The 18,958-nt window shown below is 35.8% G+C and overlaps 1 protein-coding gene across 1 annotated transcript; it reads right to left on the bottom strand.

Moving 5' to 3' along the window:
• Positions 1-2,421: 2,421 nt before the first annotated feature.
• On the bottom strand, positions 2,422-7,385 carry cbx4 (chromobox homolog 4 (Pc class homolog, Drosophila)). Its single transcript, XM_058770046.1, has 5 exons — positions 7,036-7,385; positions 6,894-6,937; positions 6,496-6,561; positions 5,117-5,183; positions 2,422-4,709 (listed from the first exon to the last, which is right to left on the bottom strand). The coding sequence occupies exons 1-5, from the start codon at positions 7,102-7,104 to the stop codon at positions 3,489-3,491; spliced, it is 1,467 nt and encodes a 488-aa protein (XP_058626029.1). The 5' UTR covers positions 7,105-7,385; the 3' UTR covers positions 2,422-3,488.
• Positions 7,386-18,958: the final 11,573 nt, after the last annotated feature.

Consider the following 18,958-nt stretch of genomic DNA (forward strand, 5'->3'; position numbering starts at 1 on the left):
TGCGGTCAAGACTTTTTGATAAATCCCCTATTACTCGCATATTTACGGAAATTTAACGGCACTCTTCAGTGCGTCTAGATACGGCATGTTTCTTTTGTTGGCGAAGCGTTGCGCGAGTAGGCTATATATTGTGATAAATAGCGTTTTATTTGTTTGTTTGTTTGTTTTTATTTAATAGGACTGAAATCCAGACGCCCAAGCCATTCTTTATTTTAAGCCCGGTGGAGACCTGCACGAAATGCAAATATATATAAAACGCCTCCATATTCCCCTCCAAGTCAAATTAAAGTGAAAAAGAAAAACCGTTTACATTAAATACAAATAACGAAATAATAATTTTAAAAAATGATACACAAATACCTACATAACAATTGTAGGGCTTGTCATAAATCCGCTTTTTTAAATCCATATAGGATACTAATAAATCCACAGTTATATACGCGAATCGATATCTTATACCCGCCCGCTCCGAAATCTCCCTGTTTAGGCAAGAAACTATGACTAGGTCAAGTGTCCATGTATTCGGGTTACTGCCAAAAGACTAGTATAGCTTTCTTAAACGATTTCAAGATTTTAAAGATGATTTAAAAATTAGTAGCCATATCCGAAATTACCCTATAGCCTGGCTAGATAGGCCTATATCGTTCTTTCTTTCTTTCTTTCTTTCTTTCTTTCTTTCTCAAAAAAATAAATAAATACTGAGAATTATAAAACAAAAACCTGACTAGCTCGGACAAAAAAAAACAAACAAACAAACACATTTTCTTGTGTAGTTTTTATTTTTATTTTTTAAAGTAAGTCGTTTAAAATATGACTGTCAAGTCATATTTTTAAAATGTCAATGTGGTTGTCTGTATAAAAATGTAAAATATAGGATTTTGTGGAATTTTAATAGCCTATTAGATTGTCGCCGACTTTAAAATGGGAATGATCTGCGATCTGATATTAGCCTACAGCAATTAGCCTATCTTTTTTTCCTTTTTTTATTTTTTTTTATTTGAAAGATGAATTCGATTTTTGTCCGAATCATTCGATGCAACGGATAAGAACAAACTTAGGAAATTATCTCTTTTCAGTTTCCGACATGCTTTGGTTTGTTATTTGTTTCGATTCGATGGATTTAAATTAGGCTAATCGAAAGAATTCCTCATTACATATAGCTATTATTAGGCCTATTATTATTACTTCTAATATTATAATAATAATAATAATTATTATTATTAGCCTATTATTATTATTATTATTATTACGACAGTCACAACATACATTTTCACCATTATTACTACCAAGCAAAAACTAGTTATCAAGCTCGTTTTTTATCGAAAAAAACAACTATTCTATTATTTGTTATAATGACAATAGTGACAATAAATCTCTGAAATTCAGGCTGAAAAAGCGAAAATTAAATGATAAATTAAAAGCCTTTTTACCTTCTCTACTATCCAAATAATCCAACATTATTTTCAACAGTGACAGAAATATTCACATTCATAAAACAGTCGAACTGGAGGCAAAACAAGATTTAATCGTAAAAACACTACAAATAAACAACGAAACGGAATAACTGAGCATTAGTCTTGCCTTTTAGTTAATTACAGATCTTAAATAATATAGGTTATTAATTATTAGTCCCGATTTTTGTTTTCATCCAGTTAGCATACAATAGTATTTTATGGGTATTTTTATCTTCTGATAAATTAAACAAAGAAAAAAAAATTCATTTCTTCATTCATGTGATTTTACCATTTAGAATAGTTGCCTTGAGCAGATTTTATTTTTCCACATATCATGTTTATATAATATAACATAAAACGTATATGAATCTCGTCTCTCATGTAGCCTATCTAATGCATTGTTGTATCTTGTTGGAACATAATTTAGGGGCAGAATTATAATACCAACATCTACATCTCACAATGGGACAGCTCATTATAATTTATGGATCCATGGTTACCACTTTACCTGCTAATATCACATTTAAATAATGAGAAAGTATGTTAAATTCAAGATCTTCTTGACATGGATGCAGTAGGATTCAGCTGACTCACCCAGAAAGATGACCTATATGTATTTTAGATCACTCATCTTTTAATGCATCTATGTATAGTAAAACATGAACTTTCCATTTATTTTATACATAGGAGACTAATCAGGGCAGCTGGATGATGAGGGGTTGCTTTCTGGTCAATTTAAGGCCCAGATATGGAAGCATTTTGTGAACATGGTACTGCACCTAGGAGGCAGCATTGCTAAATTTCACAAATTTATAAGAGCCTCTACTCTATAAGCAAACTATAAACCAGTCAAATATTTTTCTGCTGAAGTCTCTGGATGCAGTTAATCAGGCAAAATGAAAAAAAAATATATAAATAAATAAATACATGAAAGACACATTATAAAACAAATCATTCATGTTTATTATTCAAGTTTAATATTGATTTGAGAAGCATTTTCAAACTGACAATTCAAAGTTTACAATGCATAAAACATTATGCATATAAATGGCCTTAACCTTAATGGCATTATTGTGTAATTTGTACATTACATACTGTACATCTCATTGCGTACCTACAGTACATTGCATTGACTGTTAAATTGATTCCAATTCATTCAAAATCTATAGCATTACATTGTAAGCATCAATCTTACATTTACTTTCCGGACATATATAACAGTTTGCATGCTCTGATGATCTCTGACCACAGTCATACTGCTGTTACAGAATTATTCTGCAAGGTTAAACGGCCTTTATTGAGTTATTTTAAACTGAATTTATTAACAAGAGATCCAGGAGATGATAAAGTGCAACTTGAACGTCTTACAGAGAGGGAACACCAAACAATCCAGTTGTTTATCTAGCATTGCACAGGAAGACCTCACAGGCCAACAGCATCTGGAAATCCAGTCAAGTAAAATAGTTCAGCAAAACAAAATCCGAAAAAAAAAAAAAAAAACTTTTTAAAGGTACATTCATATACATGTATGATGACACCTTTCCAAGCTACTCCAAATTTATAGATCTCAATTATATGTACATCTAAAAAAATTCTGAAATCTCCAAAATTGGAAGAAAAATTAAACCATGATGTAGTAGACGAACAGTGAAAGGTGTGATTATAAGTGCATTAAACTTCATCGTCAGTGAATTCTTCAGTTCAACCAGTGTGCTTTCTCCAATAGGCCGCTGTGTTTCCTCAGGTAGCATTAAAATTCAAAAGCTTTATAAACTATATTACACACTATACAATTATGGGGTTTTAAATTCAATTTCCACAGCAGCAAAATGTCAACCATCTCAATTTTATGCATTAGAAAACATACAGCAGGCATCTAAACAAACAAACAAACAAACAAACAAACCGTATATAGAGTTTGTTTGCTTAAATGTCTCCATATGTTATCAGGAATGGCTATGATCAGTGCATCTGAAACGAGTCAACTTTGAGCTGGTTCAAATGAACAAATGACAGTCCAATGTATTGTAGACATTATCCTTGAACGTATTCCTTAAAGGTCACGGTTAAGCAGTTCGTAGTGATATCGGTGATGATAACGTTACCCACAAATGGCTTAACATGGCTGTTTGTTTTCTCCACTTGCGCTGAGCTTCCTGAAACCTCCTCCGCTGTGGGAAACTGCTTAAGAGTTTTGGCTGGACCACAGCTTAAATCAATAGGCTCTTCAAGAATGGTGTCGCTAAAGTCATAACTGTAGGCTCTGTCGGCGAGACTGCCTCTGTAATGCAGATTTAAAGGTTCTCTCTGAGGAGAAGAAAGCACTGTGTTTGGTGCACTGACGCTTCTGTAGTTGAAGAACTGCTTACAGTTTCTCACGTCCTCATTGGGTTCTGAAAGGTTCCTCTTGCGGTGATTGAGTCCGGCGTCCCTGTGGGCTGGGGCAGCTTTCTCCGAGTTTGGTTGGTCGCATAAATCTATCACTATTTGTTCAGTCTCTGTAGGCGCATCTTTTGGAAGTTCAGACGAAGAAAATGTGCTGGTGTTCTCAACAGAGCCATTCTCACGGCCTCCTGAAGTTTCACCATCAGACAGATTGTCCGTATTATTCAGTGTAGATTCCTCATTGTGCTGCGCTTCCACTTCAGAAACATCCTTGTTTTTTACTTTAGATGAATGCACACCTTTGTCCATGTATTTGCTCATTACAATGACAATTCGTCCGTTTTTGTTTTTGTTCTTGATTATTTTCATCTTACTGCTGATGCTGTTAGGAAGTGCAAACTCTTTGGCACTCGTCTTGAGTGCCAGCTCCGCTTTGTTGGCATTATCCGGCAGGCTCTTGAGCTCGATGGACAGATCTTTCACTTTACTCAGGCAGCCGGTGTCTTTGTTCCGAATCCACTTCTGTTGCAAGGCTGGAGGGAGGTTCCACCCTTTGTTGGAAGGGTCTTGAACCTTGACCTCTTTGGGTCCCGTGAGTGGCGTGTCGTACATCTTGGGGTCCGGCTGGTAGTGATGATGTTTCTTGCTGTTCAGCTGGTAGAAGTGCTTCTTTTTCCCGCTCACATGTTGTTCGACGGAGATCTCCTTGCAGCTGGGCTGGTACTGGTGGTGTTTTTTGCTGTTGAGCTGGTAGTGCTGCGGCCGTGAGCGGTGGATCTGGAGGGGCTCCACTTTGGGCTGGTTCTCCTCATCCAATGATGTGTCCTCAAGACCACCCAGGATGCTTGATCTACGAGCAAATGCAGGAAGCTGGAACAAAGAGAGAATATATATTGACTTCTCAAAAGAACTGAGAGTTCATCATTTGTTGATTACTTTACAACACATTTAGCTTTACTCTAGAGATAATAATGGGCTTTCATTTGTGGGTCTTACTATGTTTTGAGCTTAGAGATGCCATTCTTATGAATTATTTATAGGTAGAACATTGAAATGAACTACAGCGGTCCATAACGGTCATCATCAAGTACATTAAGATGCATGCAGACAGCAAGGAGCCATTGGCGTACAATTATTGATTCATAATGAAATGGAAGTTTTATTCCAACCGTGTACAGGAATAACCTAGGTCATAAATAAGCAATACTTTTGCAAAAACTATTGCTAACTTATGTACTGAATGGAAGATAAAAACTACAATTGGAATAACAAAATACCTGGACAAGGGGGTGTTTGGGTTTAGGCCCTCTTTTGCGATATCCCACCATTTGCTCCTGCCTTTCTCTGAAAACGATACATAAAATATATATATATATATATAAATTCACTATTTTCAACACAACACATTGGATATTGTCAACACTGTTGGGTTTGAGAACAACTACAACTGCAATGTTAAAATGCTTATTAATCTATTCATGTGTAGCAGAACCTATATTCTCATTCACTTCTCATTAAAGCTTCTTTATTAGCCTGTACTGTTCCATGAAGAACCTTTAACATCCGCAGAACTTTTCCATTGCACAAAAGGTTCTTTACACTAAAAAAATGTTCTTTACACTAAGAAAAATGGTTATTTAAGAATTTTCAACAAAAGGTTCTTTGGGAAACCCAGAATGGTCCTTCTATGGCATTTTGTAACCGTTATTTTTAAGAGCGCACTTATCAACATTAGTGCTACATTCAGATCACAAGCCACAGTGGATCCCTTTGATCACCAGGTTACAACACAAAACAAGAGCACAATGGGTAACATGACACTCACAAACTTCTAGCGCAGCTAAACCAGTGAGCGCAACTCAAGAAACATCTTGCGAAAAATGCTATCTAAACTTAACAATTCTTTTCCTAGAGATTCTGGAATGCTTTGATACTCATTCTACTTTTATCTTCAGAACAGAACAGTGGGCTCAGAGAGGGGTGTGTGACTGTGAACATCACAAGACCACTGACACAGCAGATTAGATCACAGACTTGGGTGTAGAAGGGTATGTCCACTTGTGAGAACACTGCTACTGATGTATTTTTAATATATGAATGTATGAAATTATCTGATCTAAGCTGTTCCAAAGGATAGTTATTTTCAGTGCTGCCCAAAACAGTGGTTCTCAAACTTTCTGACTTAAGACAATATTATGTTCCTTTTCTTCTGAAATGAGGAAAGCCAGTGTATTAAAATTAACAACAATTTGCAATTCATTTTGTGATTACAGAAGTCTCACTTATTTAAATGTATATATACACACATATATATATATAGTCATCTTCCAGCCACTTTGGAACCTTAATGGGGCCCCCAGAGGGTTATGGCCCCTGGTTTGAGAACCACTGCCCCAGAAGAGATAGGAAGAAAATTAAATCTTGTTTTAGTCAACATACAATGGCACATTCATTTTGTAGGACTAGCACTGGGTAATAACAATGGGGTGTTTCCAAAACTGGATAAAAGGCAAGCATCAAGAGAGTCTTTGTAGCAGTCAGACCTGACCCGTGGGGCTACCATTAATCTTCAGCTACAGTGTGCAGGACTTGGCCCCGCCTCCCGTGACCATATACGGTCATCACCACAAGTTCAGTTATTTGTCCTCCATCTCACCTGTTTTGGAAAGCCACAAGAAGGCGCGGGTCAAGAATGTTTTCCTCGGGTTCCCATGTGTTATATCTGTAATATTGACGAGAGAATATGAAAATGTAATGAACCATATGGCAAATGCAACGCGTGTTGCGATAAAACATAGAATATTTACAGATTACCGCGCAAACAAAGCACATTTATAGCCTACAGATCATGTAAACAAATAAATATATGAGCATATTTTATTACATACAGTACAAATACAAATTCACTCTCGCGTAAAATTTGTGATGGAATCCGTAAAAAACAGCCCAGCGCGACCGATGTCGGATAGCTACAGGACGTTCAAGACCGACATCGCTCGGCATTTACTGTTAATGTGTCTAAAAATAACGCATATAAACCAATTAAACACTTACTTGGCTGACCATCCTCGCCACTTCACCAGATACTCGATTCTGCCCTGAAAAAACACGAAAATGCATTGGGTACAGACAGTACAGGAACAACAAATGCATCCTCCGCACCATTTACGGTAGTTCTAGTTTGCGGTAGTTTTACCTTCCGTAGGCGCTTCTTCTCGATGCCCTCCACCGCGAAGACGTGCTCCCCAACGGCAGGTAGATCCATGCCGTCTCTGCCGCCCGTCTGAAGAAAACCAGCTCAATAAGATCTTCTTCGCTGCAACGCTGTACTGTCTCGCGCTGTACCACCGCTGTGGCCCGAGATTAATTTGTCCCTCACTCACCCCTCCTCTTTCCCTCTCTCCCTCGTATTCGTCTCCACGTTAAGCGGCGGCCACTGGAAAAGCTCGCTGGTGCTGGTGCTACTACAGAAAATAGTTCATGCAATAATGAGCCGAGGCAGGCGCGTGACGTCAGCGCGCGAGGAGGGGGGGCTGAGAACTGTGCCAAATGCAGAATATAAAGCTGTAGTGTGTGTGTATAAGCGGTGTTTGCTTGCTGTAATTAAGAACAAGTTGGAAATAAATGTGCATGAATACAGCTTACTATGGCATAAAATCTCACATCTATCTATCTATCTATCTATCTATCTATCTATCTATCTATCTATCTATCTATCTGTCTATCTATCCATCCATCCATCCATCCATCTATCTGTCTAGTTGTAATCCTATTTCATACCCCAATTTTTTTTCTCGATCTATTATGTGTTGTGATTATCTCTGCATCTGCAATGCACTATATATCCTACTTAAAGCAATTCTATTCTGTTTTTTTTTTTTATTAAAAAATGGGACGTCAAAATAGGCTACTTTTTATTTTTTCCCCCATCCAAAACGCTCACAGGAACCATATAGAGACCAGACACCTATATTTACAGCTCTAAACATGTCACGAGTTGTTCTATTAAAGGCACCTTTAACGCCAGTGTAGGTAAATTAACCACTCGATTACCGCCAGCATAGCGTACATTAATAGCTTAAAGCTTTAACATCGCTGACAAGGACCACATAGAGACAAAACACCTGTGTACACCTTTAAATATGTCATGTAAAGGAGTTGTTCTATTAAAGGCTCCTCAGTTTAACGCCAGAAGGTAAATTAACCACTCGTTTACCGCCAGCACAGCCTACATTAATAGCTGAGCGCATTAACACCTATAAAGTATTCTGTTATATAGCCTAAAACTGTATGTGAAGCAGAAAGATTAGGCAAACTTTCGCACAGCTGTGAGTTTTAAATCGCATTCCCTAAAACGCAACATGTGCAGTAGGCTACATCAATTATCACACCTTGATCTTTATGATTATTGCAGCGAATAAAATTCAGCAGCTAAAGGGTTAAAATGAGGTTGACGCGTCAACAGTCAATCTAATCTCCATATATGGCCATGAAAAAGAAAGCGCAAATATATCTGGTTCTTGCCGTTTCATTACATTCATTACATGCACAGTGAAATGTTCACACAAAACCACAATATGTCACACATTATATGAACGAAAAGAGTGTTTTGATGAGGAGAAATTGATCGTCGCGCTGCATTTCTCCTCAGAGGAACACACCCTGCTGCAGTAGAAACAGACAGTAGAAAATGGTTGAATATATTAACGACGGAGATTGGTGGGTCTACACCTGCTGTCATGTGAATGTTGATGACATGTAGGTGAAGTTTAAATTTTAATAATGAGGTTAAAATTTAACCATATAAAACCACCTCAACTCATGTCTTTTAGACCAGCACAACATGTAGGCAATTAGAAAATAAATCAGTAGCCTACAACTTCCATTGCCACATTCAATATTCATCTCATTTAACCAACAGCATGCAGTAGTTAACATGACTATTAACATTTTCAGTACTGCAGCAGAATCCGAAACACTTTAGGAGCTGCACACTTTTATCTAACGATTCAGTGCTGCTCTACACTATACCTTTTTGGCCAGATTCAATCTGAAACCATTATTTCAGATAGGCCTATTGCTGTTGAATTGCATGCAAGATGGACCAGAATTTTTTGTGTTATTGTCAGTGAGAGTTGTAATGGTCCCCACATCTGAATTTGCATACTTCATGTTATAGGCTATTCACAGTAAAGTACAGTATTCAAAAATTAATACTATGTCAAATTTGGATATGAAGTATTTATGAAACAGTACCCCAACAATATCCAGATGACATATTGCTTCCATTGAGATTCTTAGTTAAATAGACACTTTGCTATACAGCCACAGGCACTCATCAACTTCCACATTTGAAAAGCTGAAAAATTGCAGAGACACTAAAAATGAAGGTTCTTTATTGGAATCTGCAGTTCCACGAAGAACCTTTAACATCCATAGAACCCTTCCACTGAACAAAAGGTTCTTTAGTGGAAAAAGGTTTTTTTAGATCATTAAAATGAAATGATCTTGAAAACCTGTGTGAAAAACAACCTCTTGGAACCTTTATTTTTAAGAATGCAGGTGGATCTTTTCAAGTTATAGGGACCAAGAAAGTTGTTCCTCATTGTTAAATTGCACTTGCTTAACAAAAGTAAATTATTTATTTTCATACGTCACAGGTCAAAGAACCCAAAGGCAAAGGGACAATACTATGGTGGATGCAATATTCCTGGCAATATATTTATACTACACAATGAGAAGTAAATTCTTAAACAAATTCAGTACATACTCCAATTGCAAAGGAATTCCGGACACAGCTCATGATAATGACAATGACCTTAACCATTCCAAGAGCACTCTGGTTGGCAGCAAAAGACAGTTGACTGGATGGAAACCTCTCAAAGAGATCTTAAACTGTGATTGTTGCAGAGCTTTTCCATGTACGGAAACTCATTCACAGAACACCCAAAATAGGGGTTCCACATATTGAGCGCCTGGCACCAAAGTGCTAAAGAAAGAAAGGGATTGAAAGAGAGAGAGAGAGAGAGAGACAGAGAGAGAGAGAGAGCAGTGTGCCAGACTATAAGTGTAGCCTCCATTGCCCAACCAAGCGTCACATTTATCTCACTATAAAGGGTCATGGAAGAGGATTGGTCGAGGGCTGGAAGGGTATTAGAAAATGTTAAGAGGGGCCTACAGGCAGTCTATTTCAGCTCAGTGGGAGCTCATTAAATCCCAGTATCCTAATGAGCTGATGTCAAAACAGCATGCAATATGACAGAAAATACATTTCTGAAGAAGTTATATGAGCTTTCTGTACAAGAGCTTTCAGAAATGGTGCTATATTCAATGATTATCAAGATTTTCCACATTACAAGCCTTAAGAAAGAAAAGTGATTACATCAGAAAGTCATTTCCAATTTATTCTTCATAGCTGCAAAGCATTTCACATGCAGTCAGAATGCATCCATGTAATTTTCACCCAGTGCTGCGAGTTTCAACTTCCATTATTTTTCAATTATAACACGATTGGTCAGATAAAATAGAGTGTCTCGGTTAATTTTCTGTCTTTTATCAATTATTGAGACGCTCTCTCTATGTCATTGTCATGCATGTCGCTGGTGGGAGTGTCTGTTCATCAGAAAGTACCACGGCACGTCGCTCCTCTACCCCCCAGAGCACATGAAGGGGGTTGGGATTGTCGGCTGAGGGGGAGGGGGTCCAAAACAGACAGAGGAGTTCCCCAGGGTGCAGAGGGATCCGGCAGGACTGCGGTAGCTGACCTGTCAATACTATATCACGCAATGAACCATGCTCTCTCCTCCATCTATCTACACTGACTGTCTTTGGTCTAAAATACTACTGTACTGTCAGTAAAGATACTGTATATAAAGAGGTGGGACAGCTGAATATTTGCTGGTGTGGTGGGCATCAAAGCTGCTGAGTGGCATTTTGATTCTGTTTAACGTCCTGTATGGGAAAATAATGCTGGCAACATATAGAAAAATCACATATGAGTTTTATTAATATTTAAAGTTTCTGCAGCAAATTGTTAATATGGACACTTTTGCTTAAAGTGATAGTTCACCCAAAAATAGACATTCAGTCATCATTTACTCACCCTCTAGTCATTCCAAACTTGTACAACTTGCTTTCTTCTGTTGAACACAAAAGAAGATATTTAGAAGAATCAGTTTCGTTTCCCGTATGTTTCCATTACATGGGCAAGAAAATTACAATGGAAGTCAACAGGAACCAAAACTGTTTGGTTACCATTCAAATGGCATGATTTAACACAATTTCAAGTTTTGTTTGGAATATCCCTTTGAAGGATATTCTTTTTCCTCAAAAATAAACATTTTGTCATCATTCATGTCATTCTAAACCAGATATTGTGAAAAAAAGTCTGTGTTTTTGTTCATATACTGAATGTAAAAGGGATCAAATGTTGTTTTCTCGTGTTTCACATGGAGAAAGAAATGCAGGTTTGTCATGATATGAAGGTAAATAAATAATGACAGAATGTTTATTTTTGGCTGAACTACACTCTTAAAAATAAAGGTTACAAAAGATGGTTTTCAGGGCGATGCAAAAGAAGAACCATCCAAACAAACACTGAAGGAACTGTGCTTAAAAAAAAAAAATATATATATATATATATATATATATATATATATATATATATATTTTTTTTTTTTTTTCTGAGTATGAAGAACATTTTAATAATAAGAAGAACCTTTGCACAATGTTTCCATGTTAAATGTTTTCATAGAACCATCGTTGCCAGTAAAACCTTTATTTAAGTTGCCTTAGATCTTTGCCCTGATAAATAACAAAATGCATTGTAACATCTAAATAAACTGGTCTGATCTGAAGTCAAAAATAACTGAATCGACCTGAAAACACTAGGTTACAGTAACAAAACCATTTTTAATCCATTAGAACATTTTCAGGTTACCAGTTTGTGCTCTAGTAATATAACCCGCAAGAGTTTAAGAAGAAGAACAACCTCCCAAACACTCTCAATATGGTCTCAAACATTTGTCATCAAAATCTCACTAGACCAATCCATTCATTTCACAGTTCTTCACCCTTACGGCATGTCAATGATTGTCTCAATTGCACTCTGAATTCTCCTTAGGAATTTCTGGAGAAACCTCAAAGGCAAAGTTGACACATAAATAAAACATAACTGAGATCTCCATTAAGTCTCCTGCAACCTCTGAGCAATAAAATGTTCCCCTGGGCAGTGTCATGCAAATCTAGACTGGCATATGTGTAGAGTGTGGAGTTGGCTTTGCCCTTCTCTTCCGCCTCTCTCGGGAAAGACTATCTGACTGTTTTCCTTGCATTTTAATTCTGATTTCCCTGGCAGCGGAGCTTCCTCCATCCATCTCAGCCTTGGTCTCAGGGTCACTGCGGCTATTTCACACAGCAACCTTGAGGTCTTGGTACCCGATAATAACCATTAAGCTGATGTTACGCATTCACTTGGGCAGATGAAACCAATCACATACATAATAAAACGACGATCGTGGATGTGCCAGGGAAGGAGAAGCATATTAAAAAAGAATATCTTGGACAAACGGTGATAGGATAAATGGACAATGCAATGCAGCTTAATGTGGTGCTCCATCTATATGGAAATGCAGGAATCTGCCAGGGAACGTCGAGTGGCCCATGCTGGTGATTGGATGGGGTGGGGGGGGGGGGTGATTTGTTTCAAACTGTGATTTAAAAGATACAATCACATGGAATTACAATGAAGACTGGAATTGTCAGACAAGAATAGAATGTTCTCCTTTTAAACAAATGACAAATGGTTTAATTTTAAGACGGCATGCATATGTGCACATAAAAAGTACAATAGCACACAAATACAAAGAATAGATATTTCCAGCTCTATTAAGTTGCTTGCTGCTTGGCATTGGCAACACCAAACACTAACATAGACTAAAACACTAAAAGTAGTATTTTTGCTGGAAGCAACGGTCTGAAGTTAAAAACATCTTGTTGATGGATTTGTTTCTACAAACATGCAGCTTTTGGCTTCATAAGACGTTAACTGATGGACTGGAGTGGTGTGGATTACTTGTGGATTATTGTGGTGTTTTTATCAGCTGTTTGGATTCTCATTCTGACGGCACCCATTCACTGCAGAGCATCCATTGGTGAGCAAGTGATGTAAAGCTAAATATCTCCAAATCTGTTCTGATGATTTTTTTTTTTTAGCAGATTTTCATTTTTGTGTGCGATGCATATTTGTTACTCTTACATAAATGAAACAGATTTCTATAATAGAAATAGAATTTTTAAAAATACAATAACCAGTTATATATATTATTTATTATCAATAAATCCACTTTCTTTTAATCTCATACTGTAATTGAAGTGTTTTCAAAATGAACAAACATTTTGAACGAATGCGTTTTTTAAAATAAAATAAAATATGCAAATAAATCTTACCCGCTTCATTTTTGTGTGAAGTTTGTTAAGTTTGTGTTAAATGATATAATTCAAATGGATGGAAATTTTATATGCAATTCAAATACATAATTCTTAATTGTAGGCCTTTTTTTACTGAACACATTGACATGCATATTAAACACTTCTACGATTAGACCATAAGCCATTTACAAATAACATCCAAAAACATTAAATTCAAACAAGCCACATTTGATAACACTATCACGTTATATTGGCTGTAATTCCCTCTACACATCTAACACATTTGCCTGAGCACATCTGATGGTTATTTAAAGAGAAAGCCATGGATTTTTCATTGCCATTGAAGATAATGGTAAATCAATAAGCTTGTATTCAAATCATCCAGCTGATGAGGTTTATAAAAGCAAACACAGGTAAAAACAGGAGAGATATTTATTTTCTTTAAAATAGATGTCTTGTGATGTTAATATATTATATTCCAGCACAAATTTCCTGTGTGCGAGTTACTTGCTAAATTGCAATGGGCGTCACAATAGCTGTCGGCCACAAATCAATACAAGACTGAAGAAATTTACAAGCACAGCTCAATTACAGCATGAATGCCACTGGATCACATGGATGGAGGTGTTTTGGTTTGCTGTGTTTGTTCTTACAATGAATTCCTTCTGCTGACAGGCCTTTGACATCAGATTCAGAGGGCCGGACTTCTGTTTCTCTTTGATTCTCTGTGCATCAAACAAAACATATGGATTCTGGTGGATTTCATGTTTTTTCAAGAAGGTGTTTGTTGAGGGTGCGTTTGTTTTGATACAATGGTTGCAATTGTTTTTATATTAAGCTAATTAGTGGGTATGCTAAGACAATATATGAAGAGTTCAGATGCAAAAGCCTCTAAAGCCCCATTCACACCAAGCAGGATAACTATAAAGATAACGATAAAAATATAGTTCTAAAAATCGTTCTCGATATTAAAGAACAGCAGAGTCCACACCACAACTATAACGATGAAGGCACAGAGAAACGATATCTTTGGAATCACTTCAAAAACGATTTTTTTTCCAGCTGATAAACGATACAAACATTGACATCCAATCAGAATCAATCCTGTTATAACGAGCTCAGGAATTTAAAGCGGCAGACACGCGTGCGCAGACGATATGGTTAGCTGGTGTGGACGCTAATATCGTTATCTTTATAGTTATCATTCTTGGTGTGAACGGGGCTTTAGTGCCATTTGAAATTTTCTTCTAAAATGAACATTTTTATCAGGCTCCTATGTGTATACTGTAAAAAATAAGTGTAATTTTAACTGTAAAATTTTGTAAAAACGCTACTGAAAAAAACTGTTAATATGTTAACAGTGAGTTCCTGTACTATATACAGGGGAAAACTGTAAAAGATCTAACCAGACATTTCATGTAATTTTACAGTAAAATGCTGTTAATTGTACAGTTTTTAGAAGTAAAAATAACAAATCAATGTATAATTTACAGTCAAAAACTGTAAACTGATATTCCCAGAATTCCCTGCGTGACACTCCATATTTGAAAGTATTTTGTTTAAATAATCATGTTTTTTAATAGTTTTTGTTATCAGTTATGTACATTTGGGCTTTATGTTACATCTTCTGTTGTTTAATGAAAGTTTATTGCATTATTTAAGTATAGTGTGTTACTATGATGGTGTTTTGTGTTTGCATGAATGACCCTGTGCACCTTCTATATATTAGTATATACTTCTGCTTGCGGCGAAGCTACCTGATTCTTCATGTGGCTTTCTCTTTTACCACCTCTTTTTATTATGGTGGTTGTCAGTATGTTAAAGGTACAAAACAGATTTAAATAGCAGTGTGTGTTGTTTAATTTAGTGGTTTACATTCAAATTACCCTGTTTGTAAATTACAGTTTTATACTGTAAAGTTTACAGTTTTGTTCTGTAAATGTGTTTACAGTTTTTCTGTATTTTTTACAAAATTATTCTGGCAACCACAGATGCCAGAATTATTTTGTAAAAACTACGGAATTTTTTTTTACAGTGGTTCAGTAATTTCACTTTAATGGCAATGAATAAGTTCTTTTCATTGCCATTAAAGTGAAATAACTTAACATAAACATTGGAGCTTGAGAAAAATACAAATTTTAGAAGAAAAAATAAGATGGCACTTAGAGGCTTTTGCATCTGAACTCTTCATATATCTATCTATCTATATATATATTAGTGCTGTCAAACGATTAATCGCGATTAATCATATCCAAAATAAACGTTTTTGTTTACATAATATATGTGTACTGTGTTTATTTATTATGTATATATAAATACACAAACATGCATGTATATATTTCAGAAAAATGTTATGTTTATATATTAAAAATATTTATTTCAAAAATAAATTATATGAATATAAATATAGACACATAAATGCATGTAAATATGTCCAAAATATCTACTGTATGTGTGTGTATTTATATATACATAATAAATAAACACAGTACACACACATATATTATGTAAACAAAAACTTTTGTTTTGGATGCGATTAATTGCGATTAATCATTTGACAGCACTAATATATATATATATATATATATATATTAAATGCAGTATAGTATTATTAGTAGTTCTTTCAGCCTGAGGGCCATGTGAATTCCCTGCTGTTGTATAAGATACACATAGTGAAGCAGAATAAGCCAATGTTTACAAAACCCTCACTCGTGAGCTTTTCTTGCTCTTCCTGGAGCTGGGAGGAGGACACATGCTCACAAACAGAACAGCACTGACGCAGGTACGACGCAGAGCGCTGAAACAAAGGCTTTGTTCTGACCTCTATCCCCTATAGCCTGTCACAGCATCCAGCCACAGGAGTCCTTCAGCCCTCTCCTGCTCCTCTGCTGGGGTTTCACAAATCTCTGCCGCACAAAAACAATCATGACTGCAGAGCTGAGCCTCCCCTATGAGAGAATGGAAATCTGTGCTGAAATAAACCACATAAACCTTTGCTAAAATGAGCACATTTGCATCCATCTATCTATCGATCGATCTATCTACATTTTATTTATTCTATACATCACTTGCCTGCATACTATTTTTTGAAAGCATAAATAAGGCTATTTACGGTGGATTAAAAATACATTAAATTGTCAACTGCATGCATAAATTTGTACAATCTGTTATTTATACCTGCAGAAATTGAAGCAAAAATGAGGGGTCATAATTAGCATGCAGCACTGTTGAAGCAAGCCGAATTAATGTCCTCTGTATTAGATACAGAGAAATATTACTATTGATCAAGACGAGCAAAACAGGCCTCTTATTGATTCGTTTTGACACCGTAACCATGTGTAGTCAATATAAAATTACAGTCTAATTTGAAAGTTAATACATTTTTGCACTTTCAAAACGTGCATTTCGTTTAATCGTTAGTTTTTAGCCACATTTTTAATGTCACAACTGCATTCGGAAAGAAACGCCTGGACATTTCCGCGAATTTAAAAGTCACCAAGGTGCAGCTGATGACTAAGAAGTCTGAATACACACCCAATGGAAAGAAAAACACACACGAAGATTAAATCAGTGGCTCTCGTAGCTTCTCTCAGCAGCCACGTCTTCTGGTCTTATTAAAATGCATAAGAGCAAATGAGATTTGGGAAGCTGCTGAAAGATTCTGCGTATAATCCACTTTTCTCCATTTCATACCGGAAAGGGTTTTGACGTAGCATTGATGTGCTCAGCCGCACCTCTGAGTCATTAATATTCATTGATGATGTTTCTCCCGCTGCGAGTGGCGGATATTGTGATTATGAAGATTTGGCTGTGTGAGGTGAGGGCAGTGAGGGTGGGCTGTGGAATTTGAGGGGTGGGTGTCGTGGGTGTTCATTATCCTTTGGGAGATGAGTCACAAACACTCTTGAACGTCATGACTCACCGAATCCTCTAATCCTGCGCATATCTATCAGCAATCCTCAGAAACTTCAAACAATAGGATGACACATGTTTGAAAGAGGTACTTGAGGCGTTCCTGCAGATTTGTTCCTGCTCATTTACATTTATTCATTTTGCAGATGCTTTTTTTTGACTTACAAATGAGGAAAAACACATGCATATTATCATAAAGGAGACAACAATATTAGCAGTGCCAGAATAGGCCTAAATGTCTTTCATAAACCAGAATACTTCTGTGTAACTGAACAGAGTAACTGAATTATATTAAGTTATTTAAGCAATTGAATTTTATCTATTTTTAAAGTTAAAAATGATATTCTTATACACACACACACACACACACACACACCTCAAGCAGTGTTATTTTAGTATCATTTTTTTTTAAAGTAATCAATTTTTTAATTAGCTTGATTTTTTTTGTCATTATTTATTTATTTAAATATATGTCTATATAATTTTTTATATATAATAATTTAAAATTATAATATATAATATTTCAAAATAATATTTCAGTTTTATTCATTTTAGTACATAAAGTTAGGGTAATTTTTTGCTAATTAAATTTTTTTAGTTGAAGTTTATTTTTATTTTAAATAACTATTAAAATAATTTTGTTTATTAAATGGTTTCTTTATGGCTCCTAGCAGAGTAAGTCTCTCTCTCTATATATATAGTTGAGGTCAAAAGTTTACATCCCCCTTTCAGAATCTGCAAAATGTTAATAATTTTACCAAAATAAGAGGGATCAAGGGATTAAGAGCTGGGGGGTGAAAACTTTTGAACAGAGTGGAGATTTTTCTTATTTTGCCTAAATATCATATTTTTTCATTTAGTAGTGCCCTTCAGAAGCTACAGAAGATAGTTACATGTTTCCCAGAAGACAAATAAGGTAAATTAACCCTGATCTTCAAATTCAAAAGGTTTTCACCCCCCAAATCTTAATGCATGGTTTTTCCTTCTGGAGCATCAGTGAGTGTTTGAACCTTCTGTAATAGTTGCATGAGTCCCTCAGTTGTCCTCAGTGTGAAAAGATGGATCTCAAAATCAAACAGTCATTGTTGGAAAGGGTTCAAATACACAAAAATGCTGGAAAACCAAAGAATTTGTGGGACCTGAAGGATTTTTCTGAAGAACAGCAGGCAGTTTAACTGTTGAGGACAAACAAGGGACTCGTGAACAACCATCACTAAACAAAACAAAACACACACAGTGGATCATCCAGGCAGCAGTATTAAACATCAAGGGGATGTAAACTTTTGAATGGGGTCATTTTTTATAAATTCAACTATTATTTTCTCTTGTGGACTGTAAACCTCTTTTATGTGAAATAACTTATTCAGGTCAGTACTAAATAAACAACAACATGCATTTTGTATGATCCCTCTTATGTTGGTAAAATAATTAACATTTTGCAGATTCTAAAAGGGGGATGTAAACTTATATGATATATATATATATATATATATATATATATATATACATACATGGTTGTGTGTGTTTAAATATATAAAAAATACAAAGTCAACATTAAATAATAAATACAAAATGTAAAAATATAATATACTGCACAAAACTGCAGTTTTAAAGTGAATTTGCGTTTCAAGTGTAATGCATTTACACACTTATAAACGATAAGTTGTTCTGTGAAGGGGACAGTTTGTGCTCTAAACTTGATATTAAATACAACGACTGTAAATGTAGACTGTGTGTGTGCCTGTGTTTTTAGCTGAAGAAATGACTGTTTGTGCTAT

Source organism: Onychostoma macrolepis, chromosome 03 (genome assembly GCF_012432095.1).
Source record: "Onychostoma macrolepis isolate SWU-2019 chromosome 03, ASM1243209v1, whole genome shotgun sequence".
Classification (NCBI taxonomy): domain Eukaryota; kingdom Metazoa; phylum Chordata; class Actinopteri; order Cypriniformes; family Cyprinidae; genus Onychostoma; species Onychostoma macrolepis.

Bases quoted from the DNA above. Each gene is read 5' to 3' on its own strand.
- cbx4 (XM_058770046.1), bottom strand. From the start codon at position 7,104: ATGGATCTACCTGCCGTTGGGGAGCACGTCTTCGCGGTGGAGGGCATC. The intron at 6,562-6,893 runs GTAAGTGTTTAA...TCAATATTACAG, and splicing joins TGGCGAGGATGGTCAGCCAA to ATATAACACATGGGAACCCG. The intron at 4,710-5,116 runs GTATTTTGTTAT...TCTTTGTTCCAG, and splicing joins CCAAACACCCCCTTGTCCAG to CTTCCTGCATTTGCTCGTAG.